Raw genomic sequence first — 15,682 nt, 5'->3', positions numbered from 1 at the left:
CCAGTAAAGTACATGAAGTACTGCTTCTGTCCACAAAGAGTTCTGCAAGCTGTGGGCACGATGAGCCTCCGGCAGCAACATGAGGAGTCTCAGGTGGAGGGCAGAAAGCGTCCTGCTGCAGGGCCAGATGCCCTTGAGGAAGACAGGGACACTTTCATTCGGAAGAGAGATTTGAGTTGATTTGTGATCTTGACTCATATTTCATGTTTCAATTTACATTTCTCTGATGTGGTAAACATCATTGGAGAAAATGTCTCAAGCAAGTGGAGGCTTCATCGGAGCCGCCGTGAGACCTTTAGTGTAGGTACTGCATGTGGGGGAAAACCACATGTAGAGATTTCCAAACCTTGTCTCTTCAACTGCATTTTGCTTCATGGTTTGTGATTCATGATTACATAATGACTTGTACATAAGTATATTACTTGGGCATAATTGTTTAGATTATTTAAGCATAGAGTTAAGTGATTTTAAAATAAGCAGATGCATTAAAAGAAAATAGAGACCACATTGTTGTGCTTGCAGAGAAATGGATGAGCTGGACGTTTCTTGCCTGACTGACCACCACCTGTTTGAAACTTCTCCAGGGCCTTTATAAAATTTGAGACAAGGATTCAAGTCTTCATCCTGGCTCTCTCAGGGTCGACTTGTGTGCAGGTCCTAGATGCTCCATGAAGGAGGATGTGGGTGCCAAGTTTTGAACATCGTATTTGCTGCCGATTTTTTAGGTTGTTGAACTTGGTGATTGCTTGGGGGGAGATTCCTTCCCCCTAACAACATGGGGGTTGAAAGTAACTTAGTTTTAGTAGTTTAGAAAATTTTAGGAAATTAAAGAAGTAACTGGAACTGTAGGTTAAGAACGATTGCTTGCCACACCCAAGTCCTATATAAGTATGCTTCTTTAAGTTCCTGCTTTTTTGCTTCCAGTTCAGCTTCCTGCTAATGCATCCTGGGAGGCAGAGGATGAGGGCGTGGCACCCTGCTACCTTTATGGGTGACCCACATGGGGTTCCTAGCACCTGGCTCTGGTCTGGCCCACACCTGGCTCTTTTGGCCATTTGAAGAGTGAATCAACAGGTGGGAGCTGGCTTGCTTGTGTTCTGTTTCCCCCTAACTTACTAATAAATCTTAAACATCAAAAAAAAGGAATGGTGGGGTGGGGTGGAGGAGAGTGCCCCTTCAAGTCCTGGCTGCCCTGCTTCTAGTTCAGCTCCCTGCCAAAGACCTGGGAAGGTAGCCTAAGATGCTTGCTTGCTTGCCTCCCTGCTGCTATATGGAGACCTAGAAGAAATTCCTGGCTCCTGGCTTTGGTCTGGCCCAACCCCAGCTGCTGTGGCCATTTGGGGAGTGAACCAGTGAATGGAACAATCTCTTTCTCTCTCCTCCTCTGTAGATCTACCTTTCAGATAAATCAAAGATAAACCTTTTAAAAATCAGTAACAAACTCCTTAATAAGGCTGGACTGTAAAGAAAGGAACAAGATGCCTTCTCTCTCTTCATCCTAAAATCAAGAGTTTACTGTTTTTATATCCGAATTACAAGGTGTGCCAGAAATTAAAGTCATTTTGTCTATAATTTTGACTTAGAAAATAACTGGGGACAGGCATTTAGCCTCCGAGGTAAGCCACAGGTCAGTGTAACTGCATCGGAGTGCCTGGGTCATCGCCTGCTTCTGGCCCCTGACCAGGGTTTCCTGCGAGTGTAGACACTGAGAGGCAGCACAGGGTCTCCTGCGAGTGTAGACACTGAGAGGCAGCACAGGGTCTCCTGCGAGTGTAGACAATGGTAGGCAGCACAGGGTCTCCTGTGAGTGTAGACACTGAGAGGCAGCACAAGGTCTCCTGTGAGTGTAGACAATGGTAGGCAGCACAGGGTCTCCTGTGAGTGTAGACACTGGGAGGCAGCAGTGAAGGCTCCAATAATTGGGTTCCTGTCTCTCCCAGCCTCAGATTCCCCTGCTTATTTTGGCCATTTGGGGAAGTAAATGCTGATGGGATGTCAGTCTGTCTCTCTCCCTTCCTCTCCTTTTCCTCCTCTCTCTCTTCCTCCCCCTCCTTTGTCTCTGTTAGCTTCTCAAATGAGTCAACCAAAACAACTATGCTATTGAATTATAAAGTGATCCTAATGTTACAAGACATGAAATTTACAAGCGACTGGGTGATGGGGCTAAACTGCTGAATAGGAGCCTGATAAATGGCTCAGTGGGCTAATCCTCTACCTATAAGTGCTAGCATCTCATATGGGCACCTGTTCATGTCCTTTCTACTCCACTTCCGATCCAGCTCCCTGCTTGTAGCCTGGGAAAGCAGCAAAGGATGGCTCAAGTCCTTGGGATCCTGCACCCACATGGGAGACCTGGAAGAGGCTCCTGGCTTTGGATCTGCTCAGCTCTGATTGTTGTGGCCACATGGGGAATGGATCAATGGGTGAAAGATATTTCTCTCTGTCTCCTGTGTGGTAAATCTGCCATTCTAGTAAAAATAAATGAATATTAAAAAACACTGTTGGGTGATCTATGGGTGCTTAAGTTGCTACAGATTCTTTTTTAGTAGGGTGGGTGGGAAGATCTGCAGCAACTGAACCAGGAAGTAAACCTAATGGCCTCAAAAACATCCCAAGTCTCAGATATTTATTTTATTAATTATGGCCCAGAATTGCCAATGGGCCAGAAAAGGGAACTATTTGAGGAGCCCCGGAAGGTTTTTTGCATTTGTAAACGTATTAAATCATAACTAACAGAGTAATAATGCCCCCTTATCCATTGGAGTTAGTTTCCAAGATCCTCAGTAGATGCTGGAAGTCACAGACAGTACTGATCCATTATCAATACCATATATATATATACACCCTTGGGCACAGAAAGAGATGGAAAATGAAAATGATTATAACAATGTGCTATAATTGGTTTTGTATGTGGTTTCTATCTCATGGAGCCCATTCGTAGAAAAGCTCAGTGTAGACTTCACCAGCTGGTTGGGTGGCAGCCATGTATTTCAGTAATTGACAGAATTACTCTGTAGTAATCTGAAAGTAGTGACTGAAAAACAAAGGCTGGGTGAGCACTCAGGTATACGGTGGGTTAACAAGGGCATATGTGTGGATGGGAGATTCCTGTTCACAGCCCCTCTACCTGGCTCTGAAATCAGAACTGGCGATGTTGGTCAGGTAGGCTATTGTTGGAACCCACTTTGTGTTAGGAACTTAAGGCATCGTGCAAACTTTTATGCAGTTGCTTTTCAAGTTGAACTCTTCTCCTCTGGCTCTTTGTGTACATTTTCTTCCAGTTAGCAGCATCTCTTGGACCTGGTGACTTCTCTGTCTCCTTGACTTTCATCTTCCGTTCATGTTCTCTTTTTTTTTTTTTAAAGATTTATTTTTTTTAATTTTTTGTATTACAAAATCAGATATACAGAGAGGAGGAGAGACAGGAAGATCCTCCATCCGATGATCCACCCCCCAAGTGAGTGCGCGCCGATCTGAAGCCGGGAACCAGGAACCTCTTCCGGGTCTCCCATGCGGGTGCAGGGTCCCAATGCCTTGGGCCGTCCTCGACCGCCCTCCCAGGCCACAAGCAGGGAGCTGGACGGGAAGTGGGGCCGCCGGGACCAGAACCGGTGCCCACATGGGATCCTGGGGCGCTCAAGGCGAGGACTCCAGCCACTAGGCCACGCCGCCGGGCCCCGTTCATGTTTTCTTGCGTTGCTTGCTTTGCTTTATTTTAAATTTTGCTCTGAGTTAGAGATACACATAGTCAATATCACAGATTCATTATGAAAAACAAGCTTTTTGTCCAGCCTGCGTTTGTCTCATCCATTTCCATTCCCAAGGTAACCTCTTGGTGATTTTTATAGCATTTTCTTTTGGCATTTCCTGCTGTGTTTTTCCCCCTGATGCTTAACAAGCCATTCCCAAATCCTGTAGCTTAAAACAGTAGCTGTTTGTTTGTTCTGCAGTTTAGACCAGGGAGGATGGGACAGCACAGCTCGGCTTCCTGGGTGGCCCAGCTGGACGGGTGACTTCCTGGAGTGCCTGAAGAGTCCCCAGGGGTGCCTGAAATGGCCGAGAGCTGGTTGTTTGTCTCTGTCTCAGTCTCTTGTCCCCTCTCCAGAGTCCCTACTCCTCCAGGACTGGCTCTTTGCTGCAATAGGGTGACTGCTGGCTGCAAAAGTTTGGAACACAGATGCTGAAAGACCTCTCAGGCCTGGGCCCCACAGTCACCCCTCCTGGTCTGCCACATTCCAGGGACCAGAGCGAGTCACCAGCTTGACCAGATGTGAGGGAAGGAAGAAGGTTTGCATGCAGAGAGCAGGAAAGTGTCTTGGTGACCCTTTATACTACCATTCATCCAAACCTCCAGACCTCCATATTTCTAAGAGACATCCTTATGATGCTCTTATATATATATATTTTTTTCTCTTTTTTGACCTTAGGTATTGTATAGAACCTGCCATTACAGCAGACAGATGTAGTTCTCTTCCACCTTTTTTTTTTTAAGATTTATTTATTTTTATTGCAAAGTCAGATACACAGAGAGAGGAGGAGAGAAGAGAGGAAGATCTTCCGTCCAATGATTCGCTCCCCAAGTGAGCTGCAACAGGCCGATGCTGTGCCGACCCGAAGCCGGGAACCAGGAACCTCTTCCGGGTCTCCCACACGGGTGCAGGGTCCCAATGCATTGGGCCGTCCTCAACTGCTTTCCCAGGCCACAAGCAGGGAGCTGGATGGGAAGTGGAGCTGCCGGGATTAGAACCGGCGCCCATATGGGATCCCGGGGCTTTCAAGGCGAGGACTTTAGCTGCTAGGCCACACCGCCATGCCCCTCTTCCACCTTTTATCTCCTTCTGACAACCCTTAAGGGCCGGTCTTGCTCCCTCTCCCTGTGAAATACTTCAGAATGTTCATGGAGAATGGAATAGAAAAGAGGTTTATTTTGGTACAACATTTCTGAAACCCATGCATTTAAGGACTCATCCAAAGACTGATTAAAAGCCTATTGTGGGGCTCGGCAGCGTGGCCTAGTGGCTAAGGTCCTCGCCTTGATCCCATATGGCTGCTGGTTCTAATCCCGGCAGCTCCACTTCCTCTCTGTCTCTCCTCCTCTCAGTATATCTGACTTTGTAATAAAAATAAAATAAATCTTTAAAAAAAAAGCCTATTGTGGAAAATGTATGAATTTCAAAAAAATTTATACATGCACCAAAATAAACTTATCTTTTCATTTCATCTTCTATGGACTGTTTGAAGTATGCTTGTGGTTTTAAAATTATCCTGGTTTGATCCACATTCATTGTTTCTGTTATGACAATGTCAATGCTCTTCACAGCTGAATCATTTTTCTTTTCTTGAATAATTTTGGTTTCCCCTTTAGGTAATACTCTCATTTGCTCTCTCTCCCATGTGTAAATATGTATATGTAATAACTCATCCTCAATGCGTCTTCCACTGTCCCAGATCTCTCTGCAGTGTGTTCAAGCATTGTAGTTATTCTGTTTGTTTTACCTTGAGGAAATCTTTCGTGTAGCTTTGCTTTTTTTTTTTTGTTTAAAAATGTATTTCTTCCTTTCTTTCTTCCTCCCCCACCTTTTTCTTTCTTAACATTGATTATTTATTTGAAAATCAGAGTTTTGATGATCACACCTGCCTTCATCTCCACTGTTCATGGAGTCCACTAGATATAAGACTTTCACATACTATACAAGTGAGTGATTTAAGGTGTACAATTCAAAATGTTTTTGGTATATGCTCATGTATTTCACACACATCATTATGGTCAATATAAGAGCATTTTGAACCCCCAGAAGAAGCCCATGTCCACTAACAGTCACCCTTTGATATTTCCCCTGCATACCCTAGCCTTAGGAAAGTAGCCATCACTTTTCGACTGTAAAGATACCTAATGGAGACATTTCATGTAAATGGAGTTATCCAGTTTGTGGTTTGCTGTGACAATCTTCTTTCACTTAGCTTAATGTTTTCAAGGCTTCTCTATATTGTGGAACGCTCCAGTACGTCATTTCCTTTCATTGTTGAGTAGTGTTCCATTGAATGGTTATGTCACCTGTGGATGTACCTATCCATTCATTATATGTTGAATATTTGAATTGCCCCCTTTTGCTATTATAAATAACACCACTATCAACATTCATATACAAGTTTATTTGTAGACAGTCCTTTTGGATCTGTACCTGATAGTAGAATTTTTGGATCATACAGTAACTCTGCTTAAGTTTTGGGAGAACTGCTGGACTGTTTTCCGTAACAGTGTATGAAGGCTTTAATTTTGCATATCCTTGCCAACAAGTATTACCTTTTTGATGATAGCTCCTTAATATTTGTTCAGCCAGTCCCCCTGGATTAGCCTCACCTTTATTCCTAGAGTTAGATGTGTCCCAGATTCTCAGTTCCTAGGATTCAGTGTAAACCATTGCATCTCAAACTTTCCTGCTGCAGGCACAGGGTTCAGTTTCTTGGATCAGGTACCATTTCCTTTGGTCAAATGAAGGTGGCTTTTCTGATTCTTGGTGTTTCCTTTGTCTAACAGATAAACACAACAGAATGTTAAATACCTGGCATTCAGTTGGCATTGACTACAATGTATATATAGTTGAAGATGTATTTGAAGGAGAGAGTTATGAGCAGGGGGAGATGTTTCATTTGCTGGTTTACCCACCAGATGGCCACAATGGCTAAGTTGGTTCAGGCTGAAACCAGGAGCCCAGAGCATCATCTATGTCTCCCACATAGGTAGCAGGGGCCCAAGCCCTTGGGCCGTCTACCACTGCTTTCCCAGTACATTAACAGGGAGATTGATTGGAGGTAGAGCAGTCAGGACTTGAACCAGCATTTCAATAGGGTATGCTGTATTTTAGCAGGCAGCAGCTTAGGTTCCTGCACCACAACACCCCAATACTGACTAATATTAATTCTTTTATGGTCCCCAAACCCAAAAGAAAGACTTAATCTCTCTCTTTAAGGAATTCCTGAGCTTGTAGGAGAAGCAGGCACTCATGCAATTCTAGTTTGCTTTGTTTTCTGTAACAGTTGAGTGCCTGTCACATGTCCTGAATGTCTAGCTGCAAAGAGTACATCGTGACAAGTATCAGGTTCCAAAGGGCTCTTCATCTGGTGGAATAGAAGTGGAGCTGAGGTTTCAGGCAGAGGGAGGTGAATGCTGTCACACTGCTCCCAGGGGCTAGAGGGGAAAGAGAGGTAAATTCTAACTATGGGGCTGTTCCAAAAACTTGGCCCACAGATCGGCTGGAACATTTTAATGTGTATGACTCTCGATTCTCCAAGCCAACTCTACTAAACTCAGCTTGAACTCGCAGAGCTCTGAAATAGCCAGACTCAAAGAATAAATCAGCAACAGAATTCTGTTTAGCATTCTCAGTTGTGAAATCTTGAGCCCATATGGCTCTGTGCCAGTTACCAAGGAAAGTTTTTTTTTTTTTAAATCACATTTCAAAATAGGCAAGCTCCAGTGTAGCCCATAGGTATTAAAACAAAAATGTTCAAGGATAGCTGTGGGAGCCGAGAAAATTTGTGCTCGCAGATGTAACTCTGAAGCATGTTTTGTTACTTGGTAGGCTGAGGTTGCTGTTAGAAACAGGGATGGAGGCCGGAGCAGAGTTTATAGGGCTTCAGTCTTACCCAAGTCCCTGCCTGGGGAGGAGTGTAGTAGTTCTGTGGCTTTGTCAAAGACAGAATCTGCAAAGTGGCAAGTTGCTAAGCCAGATGGGTCAGAAGGGTATTTATCTTTGAGGCTCTGATGCTGGAAGAGAACCTGAACACATTTAACTTGCCTCTTCATGGTACGAGGAAAAGATTTGGTAACTACGTCTAGCATTGTCCGTAAGATGGGCAATTTGTCTTTTCCAAAGCTTGTTTGACGGCCATTGTGGGTCCTGTCATGTCACCTGTTGCTGCCTGGAATGTGCATTCATTAGGAACACTGATTACCCATTCTCTCTGCTGTGCTATGGCAGTTGATTTTAAGTTCTCTCCACAGTCATTAGCCCTGTCAATTTTTTTCCTGTTCTTCACATTCCTCCACACCCAACCCTACCAGCCTACAGGGGAGGTTTTTCACCCAAGGAGCTGGGACGGTAGTGGGTTTTGGGGGACACCCGCTCAAGGACATTCCAAAATTCATGAAAATTTGAGTTTAAAAATAACTTTATTTTGGTGCAGAATAATTTTCGAAATGCATTCATATCAGGATCTTCAAAAGGGTCCTTAAGATGCTTTTATGCAAAAACTATGCAGGAATTTAAAAACTGCAACAAAATCTTTTTTTTTTTTTTTACATCTATTGATTGGAAAAGTACAGTACCAGAGATAAAGAGACAGAGACAGAGCGATCTTAGATGTGCTTGTTCACTCTGCAGTTGCCTGTGGTAGCCAGTGCTGAGCTGTGTAGGCAGGGCCACAAACACCATCCATTTGCCCACTTGGTGGCAGGGCACTTAGTCCTTGGGCCCTCATTTGCTGCCTTCCGAGGTGCATGGGCCGGCAGCTGGATTGGAAATGGAGTAGCCAGGACTTGAAGCAATGCTTCAATATGAGATACATACATCCAAAGAAGTGACTTAACCAGCTTGGACACAAAACTTGGCCCAAAGTTACTTTTTTAAATTCCATTTTCCACAATCTTTTGCAAGTACCCTTGTTTACTAAACTTTATCTGCCCTCTACCCAACTTTGAAGAATTAAAAAGGGGGATTTGAGACTTAACTTTTGAAAAAAATCGTAACTAAAAAATTAAAAAATTTTTTATCTCCCTGAGTGCTTCCTGGAGTCTGTGATAGTTAAAACCATCATGAGAGACTAGCATTGTGGCATAGCAGATGAAGTCACTGTCTGTGAGGCCAGCAGCCCATGTGAATATTGGTTTCTATCCTAGATGTTCCATGTCCTATACATCTTTCAGCTAATGGCTTGGGAAAGCGGTGGAGATGGGCCAAGTGCTTGGGCTTCCGTCACCCACATGGGAGGCCCAAATAAAGCTCCTAGCTCCTGGTTTCAGCCTGGCCTAGCCATGGCCACATGGCCATTCTGGGAGTGAACCAGGAGTGGAAGCTCTGTCCATCGCTCCTTCTCGCTTTCAAATAAATACATTTTTAAACAAAAACCCATTATGAATTTCCAAGCAAGGGATATAGGATGTGTTATTTCCTGATTGATCTTTTCCCTGATTTAAGATCCTTTTCTATGAGGACTTTCCTGGTCACCTCAACTAGGAATTATTCTAGTACTTTATTTGTACCCTTCACATCTAATAAGAGTTTTTGTCCAATTTTGGAGTTTGGTGAGATAGAAAACTTTTCATTTTTTCGTAGTTTCATAAGCATTACTAAGCCTGTGGGATAAAGATTAAGATGAGGGCACAAGTCGATCCCAGAGCCTCATTAGAAAGGTTAACTGGCCTTTGTTGTCTTGAACCCTTAATGAGTATGTTAATTTGGAGGTAGAAGCAGGGCCAGAATAGAATTGCTTCAGTAACAAAAATACAAGAAATTTAAAGTTCCCAGGAAATTTCAGGAAGGAAAGAGGAGTCAGTCAGACTAAATGGTGCATGGGAAAAAAGATCAGAGAGGAAAAAGGAAACAAACAAACAAATGGCTGCTGGCCTGCTGCAAAGAAGCTGTGCGGGAGAGCAGTGAGGTCTAACGGGGACTTCCACGCTGTTTGCCGCCAGGCACCGTCACTCACACAGGCACACAGTGAGATCACGCGTGTAATGCCTGCAGCAGAGCTGGCAGATGAGGCTGACATCTGGGTGGCACTGTGACTTATTCTCACGTCTTGTCAGCTTTGTTAGGCTGTCCTCGCTATATATATATGGATTCCACATGCTCAGATTCAACCAAGCTCAGATAAAAAATATTTGGGGAAAAAAATTGCATCTGTACTAAACATGTAAAACTACTTTTTTCTTCTTTTCCCCCAAACAATATGGTCTGTGTATGTAGCATTTACTTCATATCAGATACCACATCTGCAAAGAAAGTCTATAGGAGGATGTACTGTGCGCAAGTCCTGCACCGTTTTACGGAGGGGACTAGAGCATTCCAGCTGACTATGTAGATACTGAGGGATAACTCTTACCTGAGTAAGTGAATAAATACATCCATAAAGACACAAATGAATTTCTAAGCAGAAGCAGGAGATTAGGGCAGTTAGTTACTGATGGATTACTAGGTGAAGTAGGCACTGGAGCTTGGTTTGTGTCTGTTTATCTGTCATGAGTCGGCACCGAGAAGTGTTCTGTTCAGGGTTCTAAGTGTGTTCTTCACGCACAAAGAACCTGAGCTGGGATCTCTGACCTATGTATGGATTATAAATACCTTGACTTCTAAATTCCAAACCACTGTCCTTTCCCTGTTTGCAGAATTAGGAGGTAATGACCAAATAAAAAAACAGTCCGAGCTCCCTGTTCCTCACACGTCTCTGGAGCCATTTGGTCCTGCACTCTCTGGCCCATCCTGAGTGCCCAGCACTTGTCTTTGAGAGGAACTGCACCACAAAAGAGAAAGCTGAGGGCTGGGAAAACGACGCTCCCCAACTCCTAACTCCGGAACAACTTACAATGATTTGACTTAAGACTTGCTGACTTTGTGGTGATGCAAAACCAGTGTGTGTTCAGCAGATCTCGGACTTCTGGGGTGCAGTATGATCGTCTCTTGGGGTGTTGGGCAGTGACAGCCACAGCTGCCAGTCAGCCTTGACTGTGTAAGCTATGATGTGGCTGCGCTGAGACATTTGGCAGGTTAGGTATATTTGTTGCCTTTTCAACCTGTCATCTTTAGAGATCATGATGGTTTTATCAGGACATAACTCCATCAGAACTCAGGAAGCATCCAAGGGCCCCTTGGGAAAGGCTGGTCTTGCCATCTCTCGTCTTCAAAGGTGTCCTTCATGATTAGTATGAAATTGCATCTTCACCATGCTTGCACAAGTCATTTGTCAGTGTGAGAAAGAATCGTGTCAGGTCTCTGTTAGGATGTTGCGTGTGCCCTGTGTGGCAGTAGGAGGAGGTGAGCCTCTTGTATGGTCCTTAGGTGGTTGGGAGTGTCCCTTTGGGGAGCCTCATGAGGTTCTGATCTGCTGTCTGGCGCCCTGCTTGGGGCATGCGGGGTCTCCCACCTGCGTGTGCTCCAGCCTTTAAGCCCTAGCCAGAGGCCAAGCCAGTGGGGCTGCCTCAGGTTGGGCTTTCACCTTCCAAAGCTGTGAGCGCACCAGACCCTTTCTCTTTATAGAATTAGCCTTCCTCAGGTATTTTGTTGCAGTTCGTTCTGAAGAATGAACTGACAGGCCTGGTGTCATTCAGGAGCCGAAGACATGCCTCTGGTGCAGGCTGGAGACCAGGGCCTGGTGAAGCAGCCTGCAGCTGGAACTGCTGCTTCCTGCAGCGTACCTGCACTGCTCTGTGCTTGCCGGGGTTAACACTGTTTCTTTTCTCCTGCAGACGACTTCGCAGAGGAGGAGGAGGTGCAGTCCTTCGGTTACAAGAGGTTTGGTAAGTCCCAGCAAAGCTCTGCCTGTTCTCCACCCTCATTCCGGCTCCACTGCCAGTCCTCGGAGGCTGTGATGACACTGTTGTCGCAGCCCTGACACACATGGATGTGTCTGGTGCCGGGTCTCGGTCTGATTGGAAATTCAGTTTCTCTATCACGGGCCATGGATGATGGTTGCTAGCTGCTCCGAGAAGCCGTGGGCAGGAGCTGTGCTTACATGTAGGGGACGCGATGGGATGTTTATGTGCCTGTTGTGTATGAAAGAGCTCCCTCACTAGAGGCAAAATATGGCCAACAAAGTAAATCTGAGACGAGACAAGATCAAAACACGTAAGATTTCTCTATTTTAATATTTAGAGATCATCTTTCCTTTCCCCCTGTGTTTCATATAGACTTGGGCTCATAACTTAGTGAATGAGAGGAAGCTGTTGTCAAGGGATCCAGCTACACACAGCTTCTCTGTGGCAGGGTGGAGAGCAGCCCCAAAATATCAACATCTTGAGTCCCAGGATGTGAATGTCAAATCAAATGACAAAAAAAAAGACTTGGTAGTCATGATGAAGCTGAATCGTTTGGGATGCAGAGAGCATTCTGGGTAACTCAGGTGTGGCTTGTGACAGGGCTGTGGCCACTGTCGTAGTAAGAGAAGCAAAGGGAGAGGAGACTTCAGGGAGCTCAGCACCGATGGTGCCATGATGGAAGAATCCGACGTGAGACGGATGTGTTCTGAAGTAGAGAAAGGGCCCCACGTTGAGAAAACAGATGGCACTGGGAGCTGGAAAAGACAAGAAAACATATTCTTCCTCCCCAGCTTTCAGAGGAGAGCCCCTTGCAGTGTCACTATTTCAGCCACCGGAAGCTGATACGGAGCCATCAGAACTCTAAGAGAAATCTGTGTGCTTTAAGCCATCCCATTGGTGGAGCTTTGTTAGAGCAGCCACGGGGAGTGAACCTGAGCTCTCAGCTTCCTGGGCTGCTGCTCACAGGTGCCTGTTGTTGCCTTGACCATGCCTCTCGCTCTCTAATGTGGCTTTGAAACACTGGTGAGCCTTGTGGAGTTTCAGACAGTTCAAGGGAACTGAAAAATTTCCAACCATCTTGTTTATGAGTCGGCCAGAAGAAGTGGGTAAAGAGGGAGAAGTGTGTGCCTGAATGTGTGCAAGGGTGCAGTGGGGTTGGGTGCAGGCGTAGAGTGGGTAAAAAGGAGAAAGAATATGAAAAAGAATTAATCCATTTCCTGTAGCTTAAAAAAAAATCCTGGCTGGACTTTGATTAAAGTTAACAGCCCCCAGCTGGTCTGGCTCTTGTGTTGCTTTAGCATTTTTCCTTCTCGACACGCACTTCTGCCTTCCTTGGAAAAACTAGAGCTTTAAATTGGGAATGCAGTGGCACCAGGCCCCTGGCTGCTGCTTCATGCCCTGGCAGAGAGGTCTGGACCCAGGCATTTCTCTCGTGGTGTTCTCTGTCTGCACGGCTCCATGGTTTGGATTCATAGCCTCTGATTCCTCTGGGAGTTCACTGCCAGTGGAAATGAAATTGGTTACAGAAGAACACACACACACACACACACACACACACACACACAAATACAAATACAGAAAGGCAAGAACAAGCAGAAAAATCCATCAAAACAAGCAAAATAAATGTTCAAATTTATTTATGTATAAGTCAGAGTTGCAGAAGGAGAGTGTTTCTCATCCATTGGTGCACTCCCCAACTGCTCGCAGCAGCTAGGGTTGGAACAGACCCAAGTCAGGGGTCTGGAACTCCATCTGGGTCTCCCACATGGGTACCAGGGACCCAAGTACTTGTGCCATCTTTTGCTGCTTTCACAGGTACATTTGCAGAGAGCTGGACTGGAAGCAGATCATCTGGGACTTGAATCAGTGCTCATATGGAATGCCAGTGATGCGGACAGCATCTTAATGCACTATACCACACCATCAGCTCCTAGAAATGTGTGTATTTTGGAAATCAGTGGTCATATGAATAGCCAGGAGAAAAAGTCTCTCTAAAAAGAGTGACCTTGGAGAATTAAAAAAATAATAATAAACTCCCCAGTCATTTAGCTGGCTAGATGGAAAGGGATTTGGTTGAAAAGTCATGAAAAAGTTGTTTTGCTACAGGGATTGAGGTGACCTCAACTTCTGTGTTCTGGAGGGTGACCCTGTGGTTCTAGAATGCTGAAGAGAGCTCAATGGCTGGTCCAGCTCCGCAGGGAAGGCTTCACCCCCTTCCCAGGACCTCGGACTCTAGGCCTAGTTCTTTATAGAGTAAGGGGGGTTTTGCAAGGGCTGTTTGTAATCACTGAATCCAGCAAAACCTAAAAGCCCTTTCCTGCAGGCATAGTTAAACTTTATCATTTAAGGAAAGCCAAATTCTCTCCCCATGGCAGGTTGGTTAGTCAAGTAGTGGGTGGCAGGCATCCAGAGATGATGCAGCCTCTCCCAGGGGTGGGGAAACTTTTCACTGCCAAGGGACATTTGGATATTTATAACATCATTCGTGGGCCATACCAAATTATCAACATAAACATTAGCCTGCTGTAGATTTATTGAATGTTGAGTCCTGCCTGCAGTTGCCTTGGCAAGGTCAAACCAGATGATTTCACAGACTTTCTGCAGCCTTGCTCCCCACCCCGTGACCCTGCCCCTTGTTCTTGTGACTTGAAACCAGTTACTTTAACTTGGAGACTGCAGAGGCTGAACCTGCGCAGTTAGCGGAATGACACCTGCTCCCACAGATGAGGCAACTCCATGGGGCCGTGGAGAGGGTAAGAGAGATACCAACGGACAGGTCCTTTGAGGGTATGCCCCTGGAGAAACCCAAGGCTGTGTCGTCACTCTCTGACTTGGTGCTGGACATTCTGAAACAGCTGCTGTAGCTGTAGGCTTTTAATTTTGCAAACATAGCCTGGATACCTTAGCTGTTGTCTAACTTTAAATGTATCTTGTGTATACAGACACCATAAACACAACCTGAATGTAGCCTCTAGCTGAACCTAGGAGTTGCTGTTTGCAGGACAAAGGAACCATTTGATTTTACTAGACCACTACTGGGTGGACTCATTTCTGAAGTTACTCACATATAGTTACTAAACACATTTGCTACCTCCCAAAAATAAAGTTGTGTGTATCACACTGTAGTGTGCATTTTCAAATCAGCAATTATTACAAAAAAGAGAGCCTGGTATCATCTCCTCCAGCCATCCAGCATGGTTTTGTGTTCTTTTTAGCATAGTTGTACTGTGATTATTCAGGGATTCATTCTTGAATCTTAGTCTCAACTAGATCTTCTGTTTTCTTTCATCTTCAGTCAAATTTGTTAGCCCGGTCCCCAAGATTTTGGACCATTGTCTCAAGATGAAGTGAAGTTTGATTTTTTTATTTGCTTCTCTGACAAAAGCATCAATGAGGACAAAGTTTGAAGGATTAATTAAGTGAGCGTTTTCAAGCTTAACGGGGTTTTGCAGGTCAGCGTTTCTTGGCCTGAGTATGCAGAGCTAATTGGGACGTAACTATAGTTACAGTTTGGCAAAATTCTTTGCTGGGACAAGAGGTAATGATATGTTACAGGTTGAGTCTCCCCTGCCTGAAATGATTGGGATCAACAGTGTTTTGGATTTCAGATTTTTTTAATTTTTGGAATATTTGCCTATCAGAGTGAGATGTCTTGCGGCTGAGATCAAAGTCTAAATACAAAATTCTTTTGTGTATGTTTTATATATCTTGTGTTTGTAGCCTGCAGGTAAGTTTAAACAAAATTTTAACCTACATGTGGGCTTAACCTGTCAAATGAAGTCAAGTGTGGAGTTTTCCACTCGTGGAGTCTGTTTGGCACTCAAAAAGTTTCAGGTTTTGGAATGTTTCAGATTTAAAATAAAAATAAAACAAGGTTGTTTTTTTTTTTTCTAATTTAAAAGGTAAAGAGACAGAGATCTTTTCAATGAGTACAATAGCTGGCACTGGGCTGGGCCAAAGCTAGGAACCCAGAGCTCAGTTGGAGTCTCCCACATGGATAGACGGAGCCGAGGCTTGAGTCATCACCTCCTGCCACACTGGGTGCACAGCAGTAGAGCTGGGACTCAAACCCATCCCTCCTGTGTGAGAGGCAAGCATGCCCAGTAATGTCTTTACCACTTGCTGAGTGCTTACCCCAGCTGCAGGTTA

The 15,682-nt window shown here is 44.8% G+C and overlaps 1 protein-coding gene across 1 annotated transcript in view; it reads left to right on the top strand.

Annotated features, from left to right (window-relative positions):
• Positions 1-15,682, top strand: part of COLEC12 (collectin subfamily member 12) — a 181,230-nt gene that overhangs the window by 10,703 nt on the left and 154,845 nt on the right. The window contains exon 2 of the mRNA XM_004579610.2: positions 11,465-11,515. Coding sequence (XP_004579667.2) covers positions 11,465-11,515 — 51 coding nt within the window. The remainder of the gene's footprint in view (positions 1-11,464; positions 11,516-15,682) is intronic.

Source organism: Ochotona princeps, chromosome 18 (assembly GCF_030435755.1).
Source record: "Ochotona princeps isolate mOchPri1 chromosome 18, mOchPri1.hap1, whole genome shotgun sequence".
Lineage (NCBI taxonomy): Eukaryota > Metazoa > Chordata > Mammalia > Lagomorpha > Ochotonidae > Ochotona > Ochotona princeps.
Note: the sequence above shows the minus strand (reverse complement) of the source record. Positions and strands in the feature narration are given on the sequence as shown.